General features: G+C 49.1%; 1 protein-coding gene across 19 annotated transcripts in view; it reads right to left on the bottom strand.

Moving 5' to 3' along the window:
- PTPRF (protein tyrosine phosphatase receptor type F) overlaps positions 1–27,469 on the bottom strand; it is a 393,802-nt gene that overhangs the window by 34,611 nt on the left and 331,722 nt on the right. For 8 of the 19 annotated variants that reach the window (XM_074596399.1, XM_074596401.1, XM_074596398.1 and 5 more), the window contains 8 exons: positions 22,135–22,161; positions 19,719–19,836; positions 16,867–17,445; positions 16,125–16,222; positions 9,904–10,157; positions 9,116–9,206; positions 5,940–6,152; positions 2,714–2,868 (listed from right to left, as the gene is read on the bottom strand). In XM_074596399.1, coding sequence (XP_074452500.1) covers positions 2,714–2,868; positions 5,940–6,152; positions 9,116–9,206; positions 9,904–10,157; positions 16,125–16,222; positions 16,867–17,445; positions 19,719–19,836; positions 22,135–22,161 — 1,535 coding nt within the window. The remainder of the gene's footprint in view (positions 1–2,713; positions 2,869–5,939; positions 6,153–9,115; positions 9,207–9,903; positions 10,158–16,124; positions 16,223–16,866; positions 17,446–19,718; positions 19,837–22,134; positions 22,162–27,469) is intronic. The other 11 variants (XM_074596403.1, XM_074596408.1, XM_074596406.1 and 8 more) reach the window with 3 other exon arrangements.

Raw genomic sequence — 27,469 nt, 5'->3', positions numbered from 1 at the left:
GCAATGCCACCACCTCAGGCTCTTGCTGGAATTCACAGGCAAAGCAGGGACAGATCCAATCCAAAAGTGGACGAGTTAATATTAAGGAAAATCTAATACTGCAAGAAGGGTTTCTAGTGATTTTTTAAGTTCTACTTCTTCCTCTATATTACAAATATAGCAGATATACCCATGCAGATGGGTGGTGGGCAGGAGCAGGACAGCAGTACTCTCTTCTGAGTCTGTGCTGACCCTGACAGTTTGCCAACGTGCTGAGCACACAGCAATAGGCAGACTTTGTCCTTTGGCTACAGCCCCAAAATGGATTTTGCCTGATGGTGAACCCCTCTGCTGACCGGATGTTTTCTGGAAGAGGGGGAGCTGCATCACTGCTAGTCTGCACAAATGCTAGCACATGTACCATCCTGCAAATCACAACAGTCCGCCTCTGCTTCTGTCCCCTTGTGAAGCATTTCAAAGCACCCTGGAAGGTTGCCAGGTTGCCAAGCTCTGCACAGAGGCAGCTGCATCTCTGGGTAGTGGTGACCCTGAGCCACGTGTGATCAGAAACACTCTGCACAGGGCGCTATCACTTCCACAGGGAGCTGTGCACGCTGGGCTGGCACTAGTGAGAAGGAATTAGGAAAAATTTAGTGCATAAATCATGAGTGAAACCTGTGTTCCTGCTGTGGCCCAGAGTGTGAGCAAGCTCCATCTGCAGCCTGTGTCTGCATCAAACACTGGAGTTGTTCAGTGGGGAGGACCAGCTTGTGAGTCTTGCACTACTCTGAGTCACCTCAACATCGCAGAACCCTTCTAGCTGCCTGGACCGGGACAAAAGAGCTGAAGGACTGAGAGCACTGACAGAAAGAAAGGAAAATACAGGGAAAACAAATAAATTAGTGTTTCTCCTATCAGGAGCACAGCAGGATGTGCCATGTGCTACTGTTTGTCAGTCCCTGAGCCCTTGAGCAAAGTGGCCCAGCTTTTCTGGGGAATGGGCACAGCACATAATTAATGTTTGTCTCTCATTAGCCTAGTCAGGACAACTGATAAACAAACCTCCAGATCCCAAGCTATCCACTGCTACTCAGCTTCAATCCATTCCCATTGTAGATTTGACACTGTGAATAAGCTGCACAGATACCTTTGGGAGAAAATGCCTCCAAAAAGAAGATGGACAGCAAAAAACTGTAGGATAAAACAGCATCACTCTCAGCATGTGGATTGTGCTGGAAGAGGATACGCTGCTACCGCATGGGCTAGGACACAGCAGGAACATGTCAGGTCTGAGCACAGTGGGCTGGTGCTGCTTCCTGATATTCCACCCACACCAGACTCTGGGACAAAGGGACACTGAGCCAAGCTGGACATAGTGGGGCCCAGGCACAGAAACCCCCCTGGGGCCATTTTCTCTTCTTAAAGGCCAGCAAACACTTTGTTTCTTACAACTACCTGATATTCCCTCAAAGCTTCATCATTACAGACTGCAAGGATGCACCTGTATTCTTGATAGAACAGCTCTCAGTCTGAAGTGACTGAGAAAACAAAGAAACACCTATAACTGCTTGTGGTGTCATTTCTTTGATTTTTAACTTCATTGCAAAAACAATCTGGGACGTCTTTATGTTGGAACTGCCTCCCTGAGAGTTGTGAGAAGCTCACAATTGCTGGGAGGCTGATTCCTTTGAGGAAACAAAGTCTTTGTAAACCCCCAGGGCTGGCATGCCCCACGTTCCCAAAAACAAAGATGCCCCTTCCTAGCTTCAGGCCTGCGTTTTTAAAATGGGAAATATACTTGAAATTTTAGCAAAACAAGAAGATAAAATGGATTCCTACCTTTCTTGTTTACTAGATCCAGGGAAGAGCAAAAACAGAAGAAAGGAGATGATCACTGACACAGAAAGGCACTGACTGCACATGCACGGCACAGCTCCATTTAATCAGACAACAAAGCCAGTTCCCTTCCCCCAGGTACAGATACATATGTAAATAGGGAGTCCAGGAGGAGCAGAACCTTGGAGCTGAGCTGATAGAGAATGACCTACTGTAATTGAACAGGCTACACGAACACATGCAAATGCAACCTGTGGCTCCTCAGGAGGACTAACAATCATCTCGCACTACACTTACAGCTCTAGCAGGACTGCTGTGCTACGCAAAAGCAGGTGGTTGCTTCAGCAGCAAGCACAGTGTGTGGATGGTCCTGATCCAGCAGAGAACTGAGAAGCCTCAACAAGAGATACCCTACTCTGATTTCAGCCTGTCACATCCATGCCCTGTTCTCACCACCAAAACTATGTTCCTCAGTAAAAATTCACAGTTGTGGAGGCACCTGCCAGAGATCAAACAGGCAATTTCCACAGAAAAACAGTACTAGAGAAGTCCCCAAGGCTGCAAATCCAAGCTGTGAGACCAGAGAGCGGTCAGACTGGCTTTAGGGACAAAGCTGCTCTCCTCTGTCCCACTGTTCACACATTTCCAGAATCCACAGCAGCTCTGTGTCCTGGGGCTGATATTAATTACCTTCTGCATACCCAGCCCTTATGCTCTCTTTATAAAGCAGCTTTCTGCTGTGCCAGGTGGAGACCTTCCTCCTCCCCATGACCACCAAAGACTGTCTATCAGAGCACCCCATATCTCTAGGCTACGAGGAGGCTACAAGGAAGCTATTTAAGGTGCCACCACCTGTAGTGCTTGTCCCATAAATGCTATGTCCTGGACTGGACCTCACCTTTTGAAGAGGAGTATAGCAATGACAATGATGATGATTAATATCACGGCCAGGACAGGTCCCATCACCCACAGCATCTCCGGTTCATCCTGCTGCTTTGCTGAAGCCACTTCCATCACGATCTCATCCGAGTAGGGGCTCGCTGCATATCTCTTCTGAACAGCACCGGCAGGAGAGGGACAGAAAAGCAAGCGTCCATTAGGCTAAAGCAACAGCTACATCCCTGAAATGTGGAGGTTTCCCCTGGTCTCTGGCTAACAGGGAACAGTCATGCTTCTCAAACCCCAGCAGCACGCCATGGGATCCTCCCTCCCTCGGCATCAGCAGAGGTCACGCTGTGGAAACAGTCTCTTCCTGGTGTGAAACATTCCCCGTGCCAACTAATTTCTGGCTAGCAGACTTGGCCCTGAGGTGCCAAACTAGAGCAGCCCGGCTAAGAGCCACTTGCCAGCCCTGGATTCTCTTGGAGACAAATCACAAGCTTTTGAATCCCAACCAATTGCACAGTGGGGCTGGCTGATGATTCCTAAGTGGTTTATAATACCTACTGTGCTGATATCAACACATCTCTCCAGGACAGGGCTATATTAGGAAAACCCCTGCTGGGCTAGGCAGTTTTCTTAAAGGAATGAAATGACAGGAACATTTTCTACCTGATGTCTCAGCCCTGACAAACAGACCTCGGAAAGGGGCTCATGCTTATGGTTCCTTTCCAGACACTTCTGCAATCTGGCAGCCCAGTGATTTATAACCCGAAGGGACAGCTTTCTAGCTCCACCGGCAAGATGGGATTAACAGAGACCCAAACCCCTCCTGCAGAAAAATGACACTGCACCTGGCTTGTTCTGCTGCTGTTGCTAAGGCTTATGGAGCTGTGTTGTCCCTTCAGAGCTCAACCTCGCTGGGTCAGAAGGGTTAAATGCTGCAAAAAGAAATCCTTTCCCCCTATTAGAGAGGGCCAGAGCTGTATCAGCTCAGTGCCTGTGGCTTTTGAGCAGCACCTGCTGCTCAGCATTAGGGAGCCAGAAACGCTCTGCTCCTGCCATAGAAAGTTTCCGTCACTGAAGAGGTGCCTGTGGATCTATAAATCGCCTGCTTTAAGGTCAAAGTTTAAACACACACTTCATGTCTGTGTGCATGTGAGGAGAAGAAAGAGAAAAATCAAGCGTGCTGGTGTCACACAAATGCACATCTTGATCTCCTCTCACAGATGCCCTTGATCCCAGCCAGCTTGGTTTCAAACATGCATGGAGTACAGAAAATGCTCTTATCTGTGACATCCTTCTGGCAGCACGCGCAAGTGCAGCATCCTAGCTGCTCTCCTCAGAGTTATCAGTGGTCAGAGATGCCTCTGGCTGGAGGAGGAGCCTGAGGGGTGGTTGCTGCTTTGTCCGTGAAACCTTTCAGCCCTATGAGACCCTGTTTCATTGACCCTGAAATAGCTGCTGGATCCTGGTTCAGCTCTGTTCCTAAAGAAAGTCTGCATGAGATCACTGCAACCCATCGGTATGCTCCTACGCCCCCTCGTCCAGTTGAAACAACAGAGCAGGGAGTCTGAGCATGGCAGAGACAAGAGGATGCCACTTCGGCGGTGAGAGGATGGGGCAGAAGGCCTGGGGCTCCCCTTTGTATGGGCAAGCATCTACTCTGTGAGAAAACCACAAAGGGTTTGCCTGTGACTACCCAGAAAGGTCAAGCTGCATTAGGCAGTGGTAGTGGGGGGGCACGCTGATCTGTGCAGCAAGGTAACATGTGCCTTCATCTTGAAAGCTTTGTGCGAGGGGTAAAGATTCATATTTTTGCAGACACACTTTGGAGATGCCTCCTTCCAAGAGAAGGCAGAAGCAGAAACGATCAGAAGGACTGTTATCTCAGTGGCATTTCCAAAGGCAGATTGCAAGGTGCAGGTGCTCCGGCTCTCGGAGATGGTGTTTCAACCACACTCTCCTTTGCCTTTGAAGAACGGCGATGCCTGCTGGCACTAGAGACACAGCAAGTGATTTAAGAGGAGCTGAGTGGGGGAGATAGTGCACAGTCCTGGACAGAGTGCCTCGTGCTTCATATGAAAATGGGTGCGATGCAGCGGGGGATGCAGAAAAATAATTCTGCTGGCTGGTGGGTCACTGGAGGGCTGTGGCAGATTTATGCTAGGGAGGAGATGATGATGATAGTCTGGGATCAGCTAGTTAAGGTCATGTCTTCTCGACAGGGATTGCCAGGATAGCACATTGCTGGGCCTCTGCCTTACCTTGCTGTTTATCTGTGACTCTCCTTCCCTCACCAGTGTGCGCATCTTGCCACGAGAACACGTGAGCTGGATGAGTAATGAAGAACTTGACCAGCCCTAATGAGCCATTACAAGCAAACGAGGCTGAGGAAGGAAGCCGTGGCTTGGAAGCTGACCAAAGGATTCTGTGCATCTCTATTATTTCCATTATTTACACGCTGGCCGCTGCTACTGCCGCCACCACCACCACTCCTGCCCTCCGTGTTTACAGCTGGACACTGATGCACTGGTCTCACCGTGCTGCTCTCTGCTTATTGCATCAGCTACGCCCTTCCCTCTCACATGCCCAGGCCCCGTGTGCATGGCGACACGCTGCTGACAAAGGCATGGCCCATTTGCCTCAAGCAAGGAGAGGCACAGGAGCAAGAATCCCTATGCAGCAGGCACGTGCACAGCTATGCCCTGCTGACAACCCACTGCAATGGGAGGTAGGTTTGTTTGTTTCTCCAGACACCACCTGGAGTTGAGATTCTGGGCAGAGCGGGTCATATGAAGGAAGGTTTGCAGAGGGAGCATCCTGTTCACTGCAGAGCCTCAGCAGCCACTGTGCAGGGTAGGATTTCAAGGGGCTGTTTCCACAGTCACTTACTTAAACTAAAGCAGAATGAGAACCCATTCCAACCCAACCATGTGTCAAGCTCTGCTCTGGGCACAGCCCAGCAAGCCACAACCGAGCTTGTGTAGAACGCGTGTGTTGACACTGCCCTCCACTCTCATCTGTTATGTCAAACATACGTGCCATTTCCCTCCAAAACCACCATCTATCAAGTCAACTCCCACGGCTGCCTGAGCTTGTTGAGACCAGCTATGCAGCCCCACTCTCCTCTCTTCAGAGAAAACTCCATCATCCTGGCTCGCAGTAATTGTTCACCCTGCCTGCACTGAGCCCACCTCACCTCTGCTAGGACAGACTGTACCTCCCCAGCAGAAAGTCCTTACCGTGTCTCCATCCTCCAGCGAGGCCAGCACGAAGCAGCGATAGCTCAGGTCTTGAGACAGGGGCTTGTTGTAGAAACCTTTGTAGTTCTTCTCGTCCCCCAGAGTGAAGGTCTCAGGCAGCACATCCACTTGAGCAGCAATGTAGGGCTTGAGTCTGTCTGCCTGGCGTCGCTGGCGCCTGCTCTGACTCCCTTGGCTTATGGCCTCCAGCAGCTGGGGACAAACAAGGTGCATCGCTATTGCTTCGCCCAGCATGACACCGCCTTACGCTGTTACCTTACCGGTTGTAGGACTCAGCAGGGTGGAAGGGAGGGGAGAAGATACTGGGTTTGATTTGGACTTGGCGGTACAAAGACACCAGAGGGATTTGTTATCTGTTTAGGCACTGCTGGGGCACCAGTCTGCAGACCCTCACTGCAAGCATCTCTGCCAGGAACTCAGCTTCGAGAGAGTCCTGAGCCCTGGGATGCTGACACGGTGAATGTTAGGGCTGAGACAGCCTGTGTTAATGCATCCCAATGAGCTGCGAGGGAACTGGGCCATGTTCTGTGGCCCAAATGTTGGTACGGACAGCAACTCACGCTCTCTATAGACACTGGACGTGAATTACAGCTCATGCTGATGTAAAGGGAAAAAGTGACATTTGCTGTGTCTTTCCCTTCTGTCAGTGCTTCGGTATTTCACCTGCTGCTGGGCTGCTGGCAGAGCTTTGTGTAAATCACACAGAATGATAACAGATTTCATGGGATGTTCAGAGTAAAAATGGCAAATTTCATAGTCGGCCACAAATTCATGAAAAAGGATATAAACACACAAAAATTCAATTACACTGCTAAGAAAGACTCTCAGATGTTTAAAGATGTTTTTCTAATGAATAAAAACGAATATCGGGCTTGGAACAGAAATTCTAATTTAAAATGAAGAAGGAGGCATGAAATACATTTCACACACGAATGTATCAGTGCGGCATTGTCAGGGCAGACTGGGAACGTCAGTGGGGCTGAGGACAGTGATGTGCACACAAAGCCACGCTGCTGAGCTGAGCTCACTCCCTCTGAGGAGGAAAAGCTGGGTAAGGCACCCCCCGCTCTTTCCCCTCGACAGTCCGTCCTTGTTCTCTTATGAATACTCATGTCGGAGCAATTTAGGAAAGCTACAGCTTGTCATTGCAACAGCACCAAAAAAAAAAAAAAAGAAAAGAAAAAATCCAGGATGGAACAGTCTCAGTTTCACAAATATCCTTGCAACTGCAGGGGAAAAAAGGCAGATAGTCTTCGGACTGTGGAGTTTGCTCCTTACACACATCTCTTGTACCTTACAGCTAAGCTCTTTGGGGCAGAAAGCACAGCTGTATGTGCATGAAACCCTAGGGATCCAGTTGTGACTGAGGTTGCTGGATGCTACTGCCACCTATATATGTAACACACGCCCCGAAAAACTGCACCAAAAGAAATGCTAGGCTTGCAAAGTTCACATCCTGAAAAATAAGAAAACTAATATTGCCTGCGCAAAATTAATCCAGCCGTCTTACGTATGTGCATTGTGTTACAATCCTTGACTGCACGGTCACAAACTATCTTTTCTGTAACTCCCCTGCTTTGTTCAATACACAGGACAGACAGTGCTTAATCAAAGAGCAGCTATTCCATATTTTGTTTTCTTCTTTGCATTATGCAGCCTGAGGCCTTGTTTATTGCTTACTATTCAAATACAGGTCTGAAGACAAAATTAATAATTTCCTTGTGGGCTTTTCTATGGTGCTGATCACTATAATATTACAAGTGCTTCACAAACATTAACGATCTTATCTTCCAAACACCCATATGAGGTGAGATGAAAGTGATTATCCTAATTTTACAGATAGAGAACAGAAACACAGGGACATTAATGTAAAAAATGCCCACTAATTTTGAATGTCAAATTGAAAAGACATCAGCTTGTTTTATTTTTATAGAAAAGTTAGTATTTTTTTTACAGCACTGACTGTATCCAGCAGAGCTCCTATTGACTTTCTCTGCAGCTGGGGATGCTTAGGCTTTGCAAATGAGGCTCCAGGATCTCAAACTGAGCACTCCAAAAAAAAGCAGAACATGCAAGACAGCGTCTGCTAATGAAAATTAGCAGAAATTTTATATCATTTGCCCAGGACTGGGTGAAACAGAGATAGACACCAGTTCTCTCAATAACTTTCAACCACCTAAAGCTCAAAACCAAACCATCCTTTCGCATCCTAGTCTTCTATTTCTTGTGACTTCTTCCAATTTCTGCAATGAAATGATGCAGGAGACCTACAGATGATGGTTCTCCATCACACAATTGTGCTTCATGTGCAGAACAGATCCACCCATACACGGCGCGAGCAGGGACCCCATGGAAAAGACTGTGCAATCATGTAATTAAAGATTAATGATAAGCAAGGGCTGACTTACAGCTTCTAACACTTTGTAATTTATGAGTGCTTCAAGCTTGCAACTTTGTTCTCTTAATGGAACCTTTGTGCGATTTCTTGGAATTTTTCCTTATTACTTTGGGGGTGGCGTGTGTGTGTGGGGAAGAGCTGACACAGCCTTTGTGTGGGACTCTTCTGACACCCACATACGTACCGCACTGCTGGTGTTGGAGGACTCCTGCACAGAATAAGCTGCATCTTGGGGTGAATGGGCTGGTGAATGCTGAAAGCCTTTAACAAGCAAGTGTGAAGGGAGCTTTGCAGGTTTTGTTAGATATTAGAGTGAACTCTTTATCCAGACTGTGGGCTTAGGTCCTGTCCAGAGAGGGAAAAGCCTCCTGACAGCTTAATAAACTGAAAACAGTATCTTTCTCTCCTAGCTTGTTTTCAATATCAGCATGGGTGCTGCAGCTGAAAAAGGCTGCAAAAAGTGTACGGTCCAAGACAGGATCTGTCCTGGTCAGAGCTTTGAGACACTCAAGTGTGGTCTCCCACAGCGGCACATTCTGGGAGGTGGCTCCTCCCTTGCTTGACTCCAGCCTCCTTCCTACGTGCTGTCACCAGCCCAGAAAGGCTGAGTGGGCACTGCGTGTCCCACAGACCACCATCTCTGATGTACAGCCTGCACCTATGTCACTGCACCCATGCCGTTGCCAGGAGGCCTGGGCAAAGCATGCCGGGCCACCTGGGAGCCACTTCTATTACAGCAGCTGCTACAGACTCCTACCTGGTCCAGCTCCATCTCATCAGGTGTCCGCCACCGAGCAGTTGGGCTGCTGGTGCTCTGATCCGCTGGCACAACCACGATGTAGTACCACCTGGGAAGGAAGGAAAGCATAAGCGCTGGACCCTAAGTCATGTCTCTGGCAGATCACCGAATAACACGTGCCATATGCCTTCCAAGGATGACCTGCTCCTCTCCCTGACCTCTACGCAGGAAAAGAGTTCAGTGAGGAAGAGGTCGGTTTTCCTGCTGTACCAGAGAAGAGAATACTCCCCGTTAGCACTCATTAGGTTAATGAAGATCTACACACTGTGCTCCAGAGGGTGGTGTAGGAGCTGTGAGGACATTTATATAATCGGATTGTAGCAAGAACCCTGGGGGAATTGTGCTTCAGCACAAGGATACCACAGTAACAAATAAGACTTCCACAAACTCGCTTTTTTAATCTCCTTGAGGCTTTAGGCATTATTTATTTAAAGGATATTATACAGTGTCAGAGGAAGTCCCTCCTGATCCTCAACTGCATTTTTGTTGGTAGCATCTGGAGTATACCCACCAGGGTGAGGGCAAACTGTCAGAGAATTGTCTTAATTTTATTGCACATAAATATTTGCTCAGGAAGAGCCAGCAGTGTGATCCCATGTTACGGGTAAACGCCTGGCTCTGTACCGCAGCCTGCTCAGAAATTCACTCCCAGGTTACAAAATCCACAGGCTGGCAGAGGTCTGCCCTGCCCTTTTCCCCATCTCTAGCCTCCCACCCTGCCTTCTCCACCTGGGCACAGCACCTACCTAACCGGCACAGTGGTCTGGACTTTGGGAAGGGTGAGCGTGAATTTTCCTTCCTGTATGTACTTGTTTGTGGCGATGGGTTTGCTCTGCAAGACGTCAGGAGCGGTTCGGATTGAGACGAGGTGCTGGAGCCCCCCAGCACTGCTCCCGCGATTCATTAGCACAAAAGAATAGTCCGTGTCTGGCTGGAGGTCACTTATGAGTTTCTTCATCGAGTGGCCGTCCACCTCCACACTCTGGCTATTGTACAGAATCTGAAACGGGAAAAGAACATGCTCATGCAGCTGACAGCTGCTGATGAAAACTCACACTCAAAATAGCAGCGTTAGAGACGACAATTTGGCTCTGGGCCCTCCCTCAGGTGGTTCAGCTATTGTGCGCTTCGTAAACAGCCATAAATCTTTAGTTAAAGAAGAACAACCCCCAGCACAGGGTTGAACCATGCTCCCTGTGCCTCGCAGTGATGGAGCAGAGAGGGTCATCTCAGCAAAGCCCAGGTGGCCAGTGCCAGCAGTGAGGCTGGTGGTGCCACAAGCACTGCTTTTCAGCACTGCTTTGGGGCAGGAATCCAGATGGCTGTGCTTTGCCCTCGTGTGGAGATGAATGGGTCTTTGTTTCTTGTCTCACGAGGCTATAACACACAATATGCTTTTGGTGTAAAACCCTGTCTGCTTTTAATTCGCGTCATTCCCGTGTCTACCAGCTGATGCCTGATCGAATGGTGAATGCAGAGCATCCCCCTCCCAGCAAGGTGACTGGGGGTGGTGGTGGGGTGGGGCGGGGGTTACACGCCTCACCAATGATCTGAAAAATCCCCCACAGGGCTCACAAACTGGTACCCGAAACAGCGGCTCTGCAGGTGTGACACCCTGTTGCCATGACAACAGATACTGATGCCGCACCAGCCGTGGGCAGGAGATCGGTGCTGCTTTTCCCTGCCGTGCTTGCAGCGAGGGGCTGCTGGGCAGGGCAGGGCAGGGGCATTGGTGGCCCAGGGCAGTGGGCAGCCCCCCCCCACAGCTTCCCTTTGGGCCTGTTGGCCCCCCAGCTACCGACATTTTCTCAGTGCCCTGTTGCGGATATGCAGGTCCCCCATATCCCTCAAGGCACAGCAGTCATGGGCACTGCCATATTAGCTGCACCAAACAGCTCATCTGCCCTGGGAACCTTGATCCTGGTCTTGCTGGAACAACGCCTGTAGCCCAAAATGCTGGGTGCTGCCTCTGCAAAGTCAGAAACTCAGACAGTTCCTGGAGACAGAGGCAGAGAACCACAGAGATCAGAGGTTGTGCCCCAGGTGTGATAAACCAGCATGTTTCTTTCAACCAGGTGACCATCCAGTGTGGCAGGGGAGCGCTGGATTCCTGATAGCGGTGCAGAGACACAGTATACCAAAAACTGGCAATGGCAGAGCTGGAGCATGTTAAACCATGGCAGTTATTATGTGCCACAGGCAGAGCCCACACAGTAAAATGTGCTCTTTCCAACATTGGCCTTGAGAGAGAGGAGACAGCTCTGTGGAAAAAAAATTACTTGAAGTAAACCAGATTTTTCACCAGCTTAGCCTACCGTTCAGGCTGATACAGGCAGCAAGGGAGGGACCAAACGTTCCTTCCAAGTCACCTTTTTAGCAGGTGACAGAAATCTGCAGAAAGCCACCAGCTCTCTGGGACAAGGGCAGCTGATTAGCACTACTCTAATATTTAGTGCTGGAGCTGGGAGGAGCTGGGAGGCCCTGGAAAGAGATCTGAAGGACAGTGGAGCACAGGGACCAGGCTAGGCCTGGAATTTGCAGCTCTGCTTTTGTGTTATCCAAACAGCGATACCCACAGCATGCTTCACATCTTCTTCAGATCACTTTGCATGGAGGTCAGTATAGGAAAAGAGCCCCAGCTTTTATGCTGCTGAGAAGAGACTCTCAACAGGTAACAGAGCAGCAGTGAGAAGCCAGCAATGCAGGAGAGATGCAATCAATCTTGTTTGTTGACATGCTTCAATCTTCAGGGATGAACTGCAAAAATAAGTACCAAGTACTAAAATAAAAGAGGTTTACAGGGACAAAGCCTCTGCTGGCTGTCTCATGTGCAGGAAAGGCTGTCAAAGGTAGGATGGCTGGAAGGAGTTGTTCTCTGCTGTGGCTCCTCTTAAATTTTCTCCTGGGCTTTAATCCCTTTCTCCAAAGACACGCACATCAGATGGGTGCTAAAGTGAGTGAAAAAGGTAAAATGAAGAAATGCTTCTTATAGTGCTAGAGTATCAGATATTTATTTGGCAGGTTTCACACTGCTCTGACACAGAAGTAAGCACAACAAAGACAGGAGTGCTAGACTTCAAGTCATCTTAGCAGCTTTGCTGCCTGCCCCAGCACCACTCCATGCAATGATATTGCAATGGTACAGGTCCAGATATTCCAGATGACAGCAAGTCAGGGGGTGTCCTGGGGGACCAGTGGGATCTCACTTCATGTGTTCCAACACAGACTTGAACAAAACCAAACTTCCAACATTAAGAGCTATGCTGGAAGGATGCAAAGCCTCTCACCTGTGCCTCTCAGGTGAGATTTCTCATTACGAATTCTTCCCTCATAAAGGTATCACCAAGTGCTTCTGCATGCGCTCCAGGGAAGATACTCGCCCACCAACTGCCTGCACATAAGGCATCTGCTGGGGACATAGCTGTTCTTCTGGAGCAAGAGGAGGCAAAAGGATCAAGCACTTCTGTTTAGAGCTTTCCTGCTCGCTCTGCACTAGAATTGGCCAGGACACAGTCTCCAATTCAGTCCTGACACCAGATGATGATTTTTACGGCCATGCACAGAAATTTGTGTCCGAAGACAGTGAAATTGGGATTTGCAATGCTTTGCTGAAGCATTCTTTGCCATCCCCCCTTTTCACAGTAGCAGTTCTGCGTTCCTTTACCTGCCATAACACATTGTCTTCTCAAATGCTATGCACCATTAGTTAATGCCTCTACACAAACCCTACAATAATGTAAGGGCTCAGAAACAGTCATTTGTGTGCAGCTGAAGATGCCTGGGAGCTCAAGCAGGAATGCTATTTAGAGGTTACATCATGGCCCACTGGTAACTACTTAAGTCAGCAGCAAATTTGGCCCAAGGGCTCTGAACTGCCAAACATTGCTGACTAGCCCATGGATTGCTGTAAAATGTCATTTGTGCTGCTCTTGCCCACAAGAGAAGATTTGCAAAGCGAGGTGGGTACAAATGTCACTGCTGAAGGTTTGCTGCTTGATTTCAAGGCAGTAAAGGATGTATTGAACTAGAAGATGAAAAGACACATAGTGTGCAACACCGGAAAAAGATAATGACTCGATGGAGAAGTGGACAAGGTTACCTTTTTTGCGGGCAGGAATAATTGCTACATTCCATGGGACACACTGTGAGAAGGCACTGCCCAGCATTCTTAGGGGTTATTTCCGAACCTGTATCATAGTAATTTTCAAAAGGTGCTGTTCCTTCTCCCCGTTTGCAAAATACCTTGGAATGCTGCCTTTAACCAATATATCCTCTGTCCTGCTCTTAAGTTGAAGAATGTGTCTCAGGAAAAGTGCAGTTTCCCCAAGGAGAACGTTGTATCTATCTTGCACTTTCCACGAAAGCTCCGGAACAGCTTTTGGCAAGCACACCGGAATAGAAAAGGAATGGTGCCTCTGCTCCACCACAACTGCTGAGCCACATTTTACAAGAAATTTATCTCCTGGACCAGAAGAAGCTGTGAAAATTCCCCAAAGAGAACTCAAACCTTCATTATTGATTTGGTAGCAATGAAAATTCCTAAGGTCTCAGTTCATCCCCTATAAAAAAAAAAAAGCACCAGTCCTGTCTGCGCCTCACTATTCATTGTCAGAACAATATCTACTTTAATTAAATCTGTTAAAGTAGAATATGACACCCTTTGGGACACAGATTTAGCATGAGACTGTTTATCAAGTGTAGATAAAACTAATTGTTCCCATGGAGATTTATCTGCTATGCTAGTTACAGTATTAGGCTCTGGCCTCGGCATCCCATGTGCCTGAATTAGAGGAGAGAGGCGAATCTTGTTTATAAAAATACAAAGTCCTGAAGGTTAAGGATTTCTTTCCAGTGGCACAATCAACGACCTGGAGCTGACCCTCTTAGCTCCTGGCCTTGACTCATGTGTGTCTGCAAATCTGGGAATATTAATAGAAAGAAGACACTATTAGAGAAATATCCTTTTAACACTCTCATTTGCATGACTGCTCTTCAGTTAGCAAGTGGCTACTGCCATCTGCTCCTGTGTCATCTGAGGGTTAACCCGCAGCAGGGGCAGACCCTGAGTCACCGCCTGTGTAAGCAATCACAGCTACAAGGCCAGACGAGGCATCAGCATTACGTCCTTGGCTCCTGGCTACTTCCAACCACTCCACCATCCACATGTGGTAGTAATGCTCCAAAGGTCACACTGTCCCTTTCTAGCACTGCGCTGTCAGACAGAGATGTGGGCTCTGTGCCACAAGAACAAGGCAAGATGAGAAACAGCCTGGTTCTTCGACAGAGAGCAAAGTAACAGGGCTCTGTGAAGTTCCTTGCGGCCAGATATCTGAACACTGATCCTAATGCACCCTACACCTGCGGAAGCTTTGAATACCACAAGGTCTTCACAAAAGCCTTGTCTGCTTCAGCTAAACTCTGCATGTTAACAAGTGCTTGCTATTGATCATGGTAATTCAGCTTCAGGATTTAAACAAGGAGAGTTAGTAATAAGGAAGGGGAGGTGCTCACACACTTTGATGCGGATGCAGTTCAAGACCTTCCCCTCATTCCCCTGGCCATGGATCCCCCACAGCTCATGCAGGTTTTGCATTTGCTCTTCAGGCACAGCATGGCAAAGGGCATGTGCAAGGAGGAAGGGAAGTCACGCGGCTCTCACCCCTGGCCGCCTCTGCAGAGGCAGCAGACAGCTACTGAGACTGGGTGGAAGATTATCCTTGGTGATGTGACATGTTGGTCTTGTTTCTTAAGGGAGAGAAGCTGCACTGAGATCTGCAGAAATTTCTGCCACACTCTAGTCTTTTACCCACATCAGTGATCCGCACCGGAGGACAGACAAGAGCAGGAAGACGTTGGGTCATCAGTGCTGTCTGCAGCCTGGTGGATGACACTACATCCAGAACTGTGCTGGAGAAAAGAGAGCAGCAGCCATTCCTGCAGAGTTCCCCCTGCACTGACACGTTGCGCAGCTCACACCTGTAACATCTTCTGGAAGGATGAGGATGCTTCTCTCCTTCACTCCCTGAGATTATGCATCTGCCCTTGATGCTCTGAAGTAACTCATAAAGGCAATCCAGATGTTTGAGACAGGACACGTTGCAGAAGGAGTCATTCTTAGTTTGATTCACTGGCTGGTTTTCAGACCGCTTTGTCTTGGTGATCTCTTCCGATTAAACCACATTTATAACTTTTCACACTTCAACTCCAAGTCAGGCACCAGGACAAGCTTGTGTAACCACTGTTACGGAGCTGAAAAGGCCAGCCTGACTGGTAGGCCCCAGCCGAGTGATACAAGGTACCAAGATGCTTGAGAAAGCTGATGGAGAAGTAAAGCACTGATGGGGACTGCGTGAACCACAACCACCCATGGGAAAAGCATCAGTGATTTGGGGTGACGGACCAGTTTCCCTTTCCCTTCGAAAACGCAAGTAATTCAGGGGCACCATCAAGGGAGGAGTGGGTGCACTTAACAAAAGCTGCTAAGTTGGTTTCTAGCTGGATGGTGATCCCTGAGATATCCCCGTTCTCTGACTGCCTCTGCCCAGTGCGCATCTTCACTGCTTGGCGTTTCCTGTTGGTATGCTTCAGCCAACTCTATTGACTCCTTTTTCGTTACCATGAGCCAAGTGCTTACTGGCTATCCCACAACTGATCAAAACAGAAAGAAATCAACAAAACTACAGCACCTTCTGGCCTAAGAAGAGTGAGAGGAGGGAAAGCAAGCAGCAGTGTGCTCTACTGTGTGCCATGGCTCACGCACAGGTGCTCAAAAGCAAGAGCAGCTACTAAACCTAGGCTTGGAGGTCTGAGCTCCGCAAGACCCCAAGCCAGTGAGCAACGTGACCCTGCTCTGCTCGTCTCTTGTCTGATGGCCTGAAAACATCATGTGGCAGGTCAAGGTGCTGCTTTCCACTGTCCTGCTCGCTGTCACAGGTGGAACTCCCTGTCCTCTGTATCCCACCCTTACCTTAAAAGGCACTGCAGATTTATAGGAGTCAGGCACTTCCCAGCTCAGCAGCACAGACGTTTTCATGACGGCATTGACGCGGAAGTTCTTAGCAAACACTGAAATGAAAAACAAGATATTTGAGCACTGTAAGGCCAAGTCAGGAGGGAGCCAGGCAGCAGCTCGGCTCCAAGTCTCTCTTTGTCTAACTCAGCAGCAGAGGTCAAAGAGTTCAGCTACAACAGAGAAGTGAGAGATGAGGAGAAAAGAGCAGCATCCTTTTACCAAGTCTCCAGTCTCCAGTGGAGTTTCGCTTTTTGACTATACTTTTCCAGCATCACAGAAAGGAAGTTGTAGGCTGAACTGCAGCCTTCCTCTCCCCCCGCCTCTACTCACACTCTCTTGGCCCTTTGCCATGATCAAAGAGCAGTGGTGCTCAGGTACTGGATCTGCAGATGATCCTACCCAGCCGCCTGCTCCAGTTCAAGCAAGAGCCTTTCATGTACACACAAAACAGCAAAGTGTGCCTGTGGAGCGACAAAGGCAATTAAGGTACCACCAACGCCCCTTTACCCCCTCAGATGGCAATTTTAAGGAAACTTTCCTTGAATCTCCCCTCGCTGAACTAGTTTTAGACTAAGGAGCCACACAGTACCTGATCTCATTAGTCAGAGCAAAGGGGAGTGTAGCCTCACGAACCAAAGCAAAGGTCCCTGTCCTGGAGGCAGAGCTTGCTGTTAGGGCTTGTTAGAGGGGCACTTACCTTGCTCAACAGGCATGGTCCGGGACTGGATGCTGGGGCTGAGCGGCCCAACCCCTTTATTGGTGCGGGCCCTCACTTTGATGTCGTAAGTAGTATCGGGCTTCAGATTCGTCAAAGTGATACTTGTGTCCTTGGTGATGTTAACCAGGTCCTGCTGGCTATTTATGTCCCTGTATACCACTGTGTAGTTGACGATCTTGCCGTTTCTTTCTGCCAAGACCGGGGGGTCCCATGCAACTTCTGTGGTGGAAGTGGTGAGACCCACCACACGCAGGTTCTGTGGGAAGCCACTTGGCACATCTTCTGCAGTAGTGATCTCCTTCTCAAACTCCTCTCCTGGGCCAGCTCTGTTCTTGGCAGACAATTTGAAGACGTATGTGGCCCCCTTGTGCAGGTTGGTCACAGTGTAGTGATGGTCTCTCTTCCCGAAGTCTATCGTGTTCATCTTTTCCTCATCAAGACGTCTGTACTGCAGCCGGTAACCCAGCAGCTCCCCTACCATCTCCTTGGGTGGGTGCCACTGGATGAGGGCTGTGTTCATGGCTGTCGTGCTAATCATCATGGTGGGCTTCCCCGGGACTGCAACATAAACACACAATGACCATCTATAGCCTGGGAGGAGGGGAAGGAAGGACCGCTTCTGTGCTGCTCAGTCCGTGAGGATGGAGGAAAGTGGGAAAGTTCAGACAACAGGGTGAAGAGGACGACAGACAATTCAAATGGATAGAGGCAGACTGACCCTAATCCAGTGGCGAGGGAAGCTGGAGCCAGCCAGCTCTTGACTGCCATTTTCCCATGTGCTGCCATCTAAACAGGGAATAAATTCAGCCATATCCAGCCCCAAAATTCATCCCCTTTTACAGGAAAGGTTTAAGGTACCTCACAGCATCATATTTATCTCAGAGAAGATCTGAATCCTGTCCTCCCAATCAGTTGTCTTCAGACACTCCAGCTAGTGCACAGCACCAGGCCACGCTGGCCCCAGTGCACTGTACAACAACAGACACACAGAAGCCCAAGTCCAGTGCCCTGATCTGTCTGGAGGCAGACAAATTTCATCCTGAAACCTTGCAGTTTTACCATCTGCAGAGGCAGCGAGCAGAGCTGGGCGGGCTGTTTGCCATCAGAATACATTTTGGTTTAGCTGAGGAGCAGATTCGTGATGTCAGTGTCGATGTGAGAGGTGAACACAAGCATTCCACAGGATTTTTGCTTATGCTGCACAAGTCAAGGGGTGTTGCCGTCACTGGTTAGGAACTGATGGCTTTAAATTGGTGGTTTAATACCTTGATCTCCTTCAGTTAAAAAAGAGGATGTGTCTTCACTTCACATCAGCTCAGATTTGTAAACAAATCAACTGATAGGGAAGATACTCAGAATCAAAGGGTTGGGGCCATTGATATGAAAACGAAAATGGGATTGTAGCCAAACCTAGTTAAATATCGTTGCACAGTTTTGAAATGTATGAGCCCACAGATGAGCACAAGAGAAAAACAGATTTGTCAGACTTATGCCCCGATTTTGCCATCAGAGGGCGATACCAACACTCCCCTTTGAGGTCAAGGTTGCAGACGAGACTGTACAAAGGCAGCTCTGGGGGTGGTTTTGTAGGTCTTTAAGACACACAATTACATATCCACTGCCAGTGCCATCCTCCTTGCACTCATAATACAATGTCTAACAGCAGGTAGTATTAAGGGACACATTATTTTCAAAGCTGATTCCAAATATTAACTTTAAATGTGCGTCATAACATGGGAAGACCCACTGTGGCTTACAGTGCAACATTGGGATATTTAGGAAGCTTTTCCTGTTTATAGGACAGCTGTAGCAATTTGATGAACAGAGCATACATCATGGCGAGGCACAAGGGAGACAGCATTTGAGATTGTGACAGTGGAAACTACCTCTGGAGCTCCCCATATGCGGCACAGAAGAGATGGCAAGCTGTTCCTTGTTTAAAAGCACCAGGAACAAACGCTCTGTTTGCATAAGCTGCATTCCCATAATAACAAGTGGTAAATACTGTTCCTGTGGCTTGGTGTGAGGAAGCAGCAGGATTATCAGCTGTAGGACAGGTCTAGTGAGTGGAAATCGAGGACAAGACAATGCCAACTAGTTGGTGCCACCACCAAAGGCAAGCTTGACTGCATCCGGAGGAAAGCACCCGATGAGCTCCTGGGTGCCCCTGCTCCAGGCTGAGGCTCTTGTGTTGCACTAGGCACAGGGTGTGAGTCTCTACTGAGACAGCAGAACCAAACTGGCTGGGATCACCAGGACCTAGAAGTTGTGTCCGCAGCACTCCTATGGCAGGATTTGTTGCATTCCAGATTTTACCATGGCTCTAGGAGGAGCCGGGCTCAGCTACGTAAGCCTGGGGAGGCAGCAGTAGTAACAGCCAGGGGGGAAGCTGAGAAGCACCTCTGAGGAGCGCTCTGTGCCAGGGGCCATCCCAGCAGGCAGTGCAGTCACCGCAGGAAGCAAGAAATGTCACTCGCCTACGGGAACAACATGAGGACAGGCCATGACTCCAAAGCTGAGGGAGGGCCTAGACTTTCAGGCTTCCTTTTCCCAGGTCTCTGGACTACGCAGATGAGCTCAGACCCATGAGTTTCATTGCTGTCTCATGGGCCCCGTCAGTGTCTGTCCATCTGTTTGCTGCACTTGGCTCAGGTGATCCAGTGGCAAAGCCTGTAAGGAAGGGCTGGAGATCACAAGAGTGTGTACCTCTGCAGTGTCTCCAGCCCTCTTGCTTCTGCCTGCACAGGTGCCTTGGCTATATTCCCCATGCACCTCTTGGCAGGTTTTACCACCACCCCTACATGGCTGCAATATCTGCTGCCCACACTCACCTGCCCCTGTGGTGGTGATGACTTTTGGCTTGCTGCGGGCACCATCTCCTTTGGTGGTGTAGGCAGCGACCGTGACCGAGTAGGTGGTTTCCGGCAGCAGGCCTCCTATCACCGTCTCCTGGGAGCACATCCACGAGGTGGAGAAGAAGCAAATGAGAAGAAGAAATACTTGTTACTGGAGTGAGCAAAAGGAGGGCGCTGAGGTCAGCATCTCCAACAGCAACCCACCGACATGCTCGCTGGCTCACAGTCATAGTGGCTCACACTCATGGACTGCACCCAAGCACACACATCTCACACAGCAGCAGCAAACAACAATCGCTGCCACTCCAACAGTCACCCGCCCTGTTTCAACCCCTGCCCCTGACACTTGGCCATCCTAGGGACCCACCAGCAACTTGTGTCAGTGGCTGCATGCTCCCACGGCCTCTGCCAAGAGGGAGATCTGCTCCAGAGGTGGTTTTGCGTGAAGCCAGAGCCACTCTGCCACAAGCCTGAGAGTAAGAGGACTGTGGAGCTGTGAACCAGAGTAAAAGCCAGTTCAGCTGGCTGATGAAACCTCTTGAGGGCTAATTTGGGGATTTTTAAAGTTGCCTCTTGCAGCAGAGCCGCAGGGAGCACAGAGAGGCAATGCAGGCAGTGGCACGGCCACACCAGGCCAGGTGCCCCGGGCAAGGAGCACCTGCAGTGCTACAGCATCCCTGGCACGGCGTTGCAGGCATGGAATGGGGTCAGCGCAAGGCGTTGGCAAGACCTGGAGGGAAAACCCTGCGCTGTGGGAGGTCTGGGAGGAGGGCGGACTCGGCAGGCTGCTAGCACCCTTGCATGCTCTGGCTTCCTCTGGGCAGGAGGAGGGCATGGCTCTGCACTTCAATTTGAGATCAAAGAGCTCCTCCCTCCTGGCCTCCAGTGGCAACATGACTTGTGCCAAGCCTCGCTGGCCAGGCCTGCAAACGAGCAAGCACAGCGAGCTCAGCAGCTCCCAGCAGCTCTCTGAAGGCTCAGGGTAGGTACCCCATAACTGCATTTATCTGTGGGTGCTGTGAAAAGGACTGGGGCCATGAGCACTACTAACGCATCAGGTGAGGGAGCAAGAGACAACTGGGCTGGATAGGGAGCTGGGGAAGCTTTCGGGAAGGAGGCAGAGGCTCTGAGTTGGTTATTTACCCTTTCAGACAAGAAGAGCAGAGAGGGAGAGGGTTAAGCTTGAGTCACTGAGGACAGGCAGCACGACCACTGTTAGAGGCTGCTCCAGGGGTCCAATATCTTCCTGGGGGATCCTTGCCAGCTTTGGAGGTGCAAGGGGTGCCCGCGGTTGCTCTCAGAGCACAGCCAGTCTCCCATCACTCATTCGCACTAACACCCACACTATTAAACCTGCTGATTTCCAGTCAGTGCTGCTGGTTCAGGTTACCTGCCCAGGCTTACTCATCAAAATCACCGTGTTACCGTCGCGGAACCAGCCAGCCCAGAGAAAAATCAACAAGCACCAACAAGAACCCCGCCAAAATCACCGTGTGAACCAGAGTCCGATCCCAACTCCGCCCCTGCAGCAGATCGTGTGTGCGGGTGAGTGGACGCGCAGTCCGATCGGTGCCAATGGACCCGCGGGGGAAGCACTCACACAAAACCTGCAGACTCTGAACATCCCAAGAGAATTCACTCCTCCCAAATCCATGCAAAGAGAAATTCTCACGCAAAAGCATGCCACCGGGAGCAAAGCAAGCGAGCTGGGAGGAGGGGAGAGAGACGAAGGATGGATGAAAGAAGGTCTGATTGCATAATGTAAACACGGTGCTGTCATGACAAAGCCACTCTGAGCGAGAATCCTCCGTATAAAGCAGGAGGAGAAATGCATTGTGCTGGGGAAGCTCACAGTAGGGCACGTAATTCAATTGCTGACTCTAAAAAGGTCATTTTCTAGTTTGTTCCTCCAAATTTATATTTCAAAATTATGTGGGAAAAATCGTATTTAACTGTTTAAATGTGATTGTTTTCTTATTACTATCTGTGTTTCAGCCAAAGGTCACTGTTGAGAGTGTAGGTTATTTTTCATGACTACGATCAATGTGGTTTAAAGATTATATATCTAATTTTACCATGTAACTCGGTGGGCCAACTACTGCAGAAAGTAGGATGCACCTCCTGAGTCGATCACTTGAGCCTGCCTAAAACTGCACTGCAACAAGCTGGAAATACAGATTATAGGAAATGTCAATTGCTTTTCTGCATTTAGTAGCAATCTAAATGCCAATTTTCGCTGGATTTGCGGCTTGTGGAAGGTTTCACAATGTAACTCTCCAGCCTCATTAAGGGAGTGAAAGGGATGTTTTGACAGCACTGTGTCTACAAAATTCACAAATCGATTTACCAAACCCCTCTTTTCCAACCTGGAATACACACAAGTGGTACTTACATGGTCCACGGAGTCCTCAGCTCTCCACTGATGGGGGAGAAAGGAAGGAGGAGAGAAAATGGAGACACAGAATTTTAAGGGGCAACGTGTAGGAAGGGGATGACGACGATGACAACAGCAGGGGTTAGCAGGACTGGGTCGGGGGGATTACAACACTTATACACAGAAGGTCACTCGGCACAGGCTGTGCCAAGGGAAGAAATGGCATAGAGCAATTTTCTACATGCTGCTAGCCTGCGCAGTAGTTCTGAGATCATTCACACAAAGGGGCAAAGAGCTTTCTTCTCATATGGATGGAGAGGTCACCACTTCCTAACTTTGCAGTCCTTTCCCCTTCTGGCTTTGTTTGCACTTTTCTGCCTCTTCCATGAGCAGAAGCAAGAAGGGACAGCTTATACCAACAAGGCTCCGTGCCTGACTGCTGTCCCGGCACAACAGTTTTGTGGCCTAATCTCCATTTTCTGTCCTGGTGACCCTCCAGCCACCATCTCTTGTTGAGAACCAAAGACTTCAACATGCAAAACTGAGAGGGCACTCTCTGCAGGGAAGTACCAATGCAACATTTACAGAGCTTCTCTTTCCTGTATCATTTGCAAGAAAATGCTCTGGGGATCTCAGAAAACCGAGACGTGCCCTCTCTTGTAAACAGTGCAACAGAGGCTGAGATCTTACAGAGAGCTCTACACTAAGCGCTAAGCTCCACACTAAGCACACTAAGCTCCACACGGTGCTGTGTGGCTTGGAGTAAGGCTCAAACTGGTGCACGTACTGAGGAAACAGCTTCTAACTCCCAATTACACAACACCAAACGGCAAACACTCGTTTGGCAAGAGCAGCCCTGCAGGTAAGACTTCTAGACAAACCATTTCCCAGCAAAAGCTCACGTGAATTCCCAGCCATGGCAGCTCAATTAGGGCTCTGAAGAGGGAATACACAGGTTTCTGGCTGGATTTGGGGCTCTAAGGCATCAAAGCTGCATTGGGGTGGTGAGACTTAGCAGACCTTGGCTGCTGCCACGCATGCCCGTAGCACTGTTCTTTGTGGTTGATGCACCAAAGGAAGGTTTGCAGAGATCACAGCGAGCTCTCTCAGCCAAGGTGATGCATTACATCTCAGGTTACTAAATCTGCCTGGAGGAAGCACCGGTCGATGGGTTCAAGCACAGAGATGAAAGCAGAAGATAGGTATTATTGCCCCTGACTCACAGTGTGAGCCTTGGCAAGCCTTGCTTCTGAGCCTGAGCTGCCAGCTGTGAAATGGCGCTCAGATACTGACTTCCTCAGGACGCTGGGAAGCCCAGCTAACAGTACTGAAGTGCCTGGGAACCTGCAAGTGCAGCAGAAGTACTAAACGGTATGAAAGCTACAAGTTGCCTTTTGTACTCAAGCTGTTTGAGGTGGCTTTCACAGGCTGCAGCCTATCACAGTGGCAGAGTACTCTCCTCAGCAATAAAATACATGGCATACCTTCAAAATATTAGTTATTTTATTCCCTGAATTCAGGAAGAATTTATTGGAGAAATGTTCCTCTAAGAATTTATTTTCGTTCACTTATTTGATGCCATGAGACTGCAGCAGAATTATCCCCCTAAACCATCTTAAAACTTAATTTCAGTGAAGAGGTCAATTTGTCCCTAAAGACTTCCTATAAAGCCAAGGCCCTCACTAAGTATTATGGTCACTAAAGGCCCCCTTTCCACACACATCTTGGTGTTATTTCCAGTGTTGCATGCTTAGCTAAACCCAAGTCACTGCTGTTGACATTCTGCCTGTGCCAGTCAGCCCACATGGTATTCAACAGCCACACACTCTGCCCTGCAAAAAAACGGGCAAAAGTCTTACTGCAGGAAGGATATGAGGCCTGGTAGCTCCTTCTCCCAGAAGTACACTTGTGCTCCAACACCATGTCCCTGGTGGATGGGGGACACGTGGATGGTAACACCCCCACCCAGCTACATGTAGGTGCAGGAGCAGAAGGTGACAACCCACTGGAACAAACAGTGGAGCAGACCCAGGCTCAGGAGGCTACTGCATTTCACAGCCTCTCACATCACGGCAGGGAGTTTATCATCCACTAGGATTTTAGACCAAGCGTTTAATGTTCAAACTCTGTTTGCTCTTATGTTTCAGTAGACTTTAATCTTGCATCAGATCAGAGTGCAAAGAAACGCCTTGAGATCTGTGCTGGAGGAAGAACAGTGAAAAGCCAGGCCTGCATAAATACCCTGGTATAAATTCAGTTTCATTATGAAAATATCATCTGCAGATCAAAACATTTCCTTCCTTAAACTAACTCAATTGCTTCTTAACTGTTTAAGATTGGTCAGTAAGACAAATTGATCTGAAAAGCCCAGGAGCTGTCATAAAAAGAACTCAGACAGTGCTGTGTGCATGAGGCAGGATGGCTCAGGGAAGTGCTAAAGCTAACAGTGTGTATTTATGGCAGCTGCAATGCCTTAACGTTTCATTTTACACTTCAACATGGCACAGCGTAGTCATGTCTCACCAGGGAATGGCTGTTTTCCCTGACCATGGCTCTTGCAAAAGACAGACTCAAGCCCTCCTAAACAGGCCCAGCTATGGGAAGTGGATGCTGCGGTTTTCCTGGAGATCCTTCTCTTTGCTTCAGTGACTGGCACCACAGCAAAACTCCAGATGTAAACCCAGGTGCTCAGCTTGTGGGATGCGGAGGGGTCTGAGGGCTCCAGAACTTCACCTTTGTCCATTATTGAAATGCCTCTTGGATGATGCCTTTCAGTTTTGTTCGACTTACGAACAAACATCTTGCCTCCATGCCAGACTCTTACCTAGACGAGTACACATGCATAAAGAGTTGTTCCAAGTAGATTCAGATAAAGATCCTTGACTATCACCCAGTGAAAGAGGGAGGCTCTAAATTCCTCTGTGTTATGCCTGGGATGGGTGCTGCCCAGGGAGAATAGAGTCTCTGCTTCCCCTTTCTCCTTTGATCTCAACCCAACAGCTTGAAGTGCTTGCTGTTACTTCTTCCTGCTCTTCTGGAGCAAGCTGGTGGAACGTGCACTTGGTCTGCATGCTGGATGGGGAAGTGCTGCATGTGAAGACCACACAATCTTCCTGTGAGCCTGCAGCCCTTCTTGTGGGCAGCACACCTGTTCTCTGCCATGACGCTCTTTGCAGAGCTGGAGGAGGAGCTGGCAGAAGTCTCTCCTCCACAAAGCCTGACCTCCTTGTACCCAGCCGGCTCCCACCAGCAGAAGCACTGCAAAGCTCTCTGGGCAGGCTGGATCTGCAGAGGGCTGTAAGCAGCCAGGCTAACTTGCGTGCCACATCCCCAGAGCGATGCAGGCAGCAGGCTCCCCAGCAAATATGCTGCACAGTCAAGGGCAGGAGCAGTCACCATGGCCACACTGCAGCATGGGGAGAAAGTCCCCCCTCAAGATGTTCCATTCTGGGCTGAGAACAAGCAGGCTGCAAGCAGGACACAAAGGATCAACAGCTAGATTCATGCAGGGTCTAACTGCCTGTCTTGGAATGAGCAAACGAGTCACACTCGCAGAGGAACCTGATTGGGAAGGCCTGTCCTCCCTGGCCCTGCTGCCTCCATTGTACCCGGTGCTCCAGACTCGGCACTGCCACCCAGCACTCTGCAGGGCACGTAGGACTGGTACCTGGGAAGGGATGGAGGAGATCAAGTCCACTGGTCCTCCTGACATGTTGCAGCTGCCCAGGGATTGGAGACCAAGGAAAGCAGGTGGGGCCCTGTCCTCTCTGAAGAATTTAATGCTTGTGCCCTATGGCCCTGCCTATGCCCTGCTCCCTTAAGCCAGTGAGGACTTGTACCAGAGTGGTGGAGTGCAGCTGAGACCCTGCACTGGTGCCCCTGCTCCTTTCAAAGGCATTCTCACAGTGCTTGGATGCATTGTGCACAAGACCCAGGGCACAAAAATGAATCTTCTGCCATTGTCCACCATGGGACTGGCTGAACCACGATGGGCAGGGCCTGTGCTGGAGGTGGTGCAGGTATCTGACCCTGCTCTGTAGCAATACACACGCTCTCCCTGGGCGCTCCTCCACAGGGCATGGTCACATTTGCTTGTCCATCAGTCTGTCAGTAGGAGGTGAGAGCTCAGACTGGAAGGCACAGAGAAGTCTGATGGAGGTAATCAGTCACAGACGGGAGGGAGCGGCCTCAGCTCCATCGCAGGACCTTCCTAACAACTGATTACTCTCCCTAGGCAGGAGGCTGTAAAGTAAAACGTGATCTCTCCAGCACCAGGGCCCCCACTTCTCTGCTGATGTTTTAGTCCTTTCCACTCAAATGGTTTTGAAAACTCAGAAATCTATATTATCTGCATAGCTAACATCTCCATTCCCTTTCCTTTTTCCTTTCATCTTCGTTTACTCTCTCTGTATTTCTCATCTTCAATCAGGAAAAATCATGAGTCAGCTTTAATACCAGTGTCTTCATACCATCTGCAGGAAGCAGATTATGTGGTACATCATACCTACTCAAAATCGGCAGACAGCCTGGCTAGGCAGGAGGGGCTCTGTCTACATATCCAGAGAATTTCTTCTCTGAACCCAGATTTTCAACCAGTTTAATTCTCTCCTTGTGCACTGGTATAAATGTTTATGAGTACTGAACTGTGGCTATATTCTGGCCATCTTCATCCTGTGACCTTCAGGGACAGGGGTTCCAGTGAATCTTTTTGTTTTCTTCCATAGAAAATAACTCTTCCAAGACTACTCACTAGAGTTTGATCTGTCTGTTTGCAAAGACACGCACTGCTGTACTGAAAGATGGTAGCTCTTACAGGGTTCTTCAGCTTCTGGAGCAGATGTATTTCATCACAAGTACAGGTCATGCCTGGCTTCTCACTCTTTTGGGAAATAAAGACCTCTTCTGCCGAGTCAGTGAAACCTCTTCCCTGCAGGGTTTATGCCAACAGTGACATGACTCCTTCAGAGTAGTCACTTCTCTGCGACTATCTTTTGGCCTTCACTTCCACCCAAAAATGACAGTGGATGAGTTCAGCTCCATACACACCAGAAAAAAAATAATTATCACAGCAATCAAAAACTTTCCCACATAAATACACCAAATACGAAAGACTGGTAAGTGGTCTGACAGGCCAGGAAACTTCAAGCAACTTGCCTCCTTGATGCACACATTCAAAATAATGCAAAATCCAGCACTCCTTGGAAAGTTTCTGTCTCTGGCATCCTCTTTCCTGCACATTAGCATGGGGTTTCTCTCTCTGAAATGTATGAGTAAGGAGTGAAAGCAGAACTGGCTGGGCAAGCATAAAATATTTGAAAACACCAACAAGAACAACATTGCCAACTTCGCCCAC

The sequence above is a fragment of the Larus michahellis genome, chromosome 8 (assembly GCF_964199755.1).
Source record: "Larus michahellis chromosome 8, bLarMic1.1, whole genome shotgun sequence".
Lineage (NCBI taxonomy): Eukaryota > Metazoa > Chordata > Aves > Charadriiformes > Laridae > Larus > Larus michahellis.
This window is presented reverse-complemented; position numbering and strand designations above follow the sequence as displayed.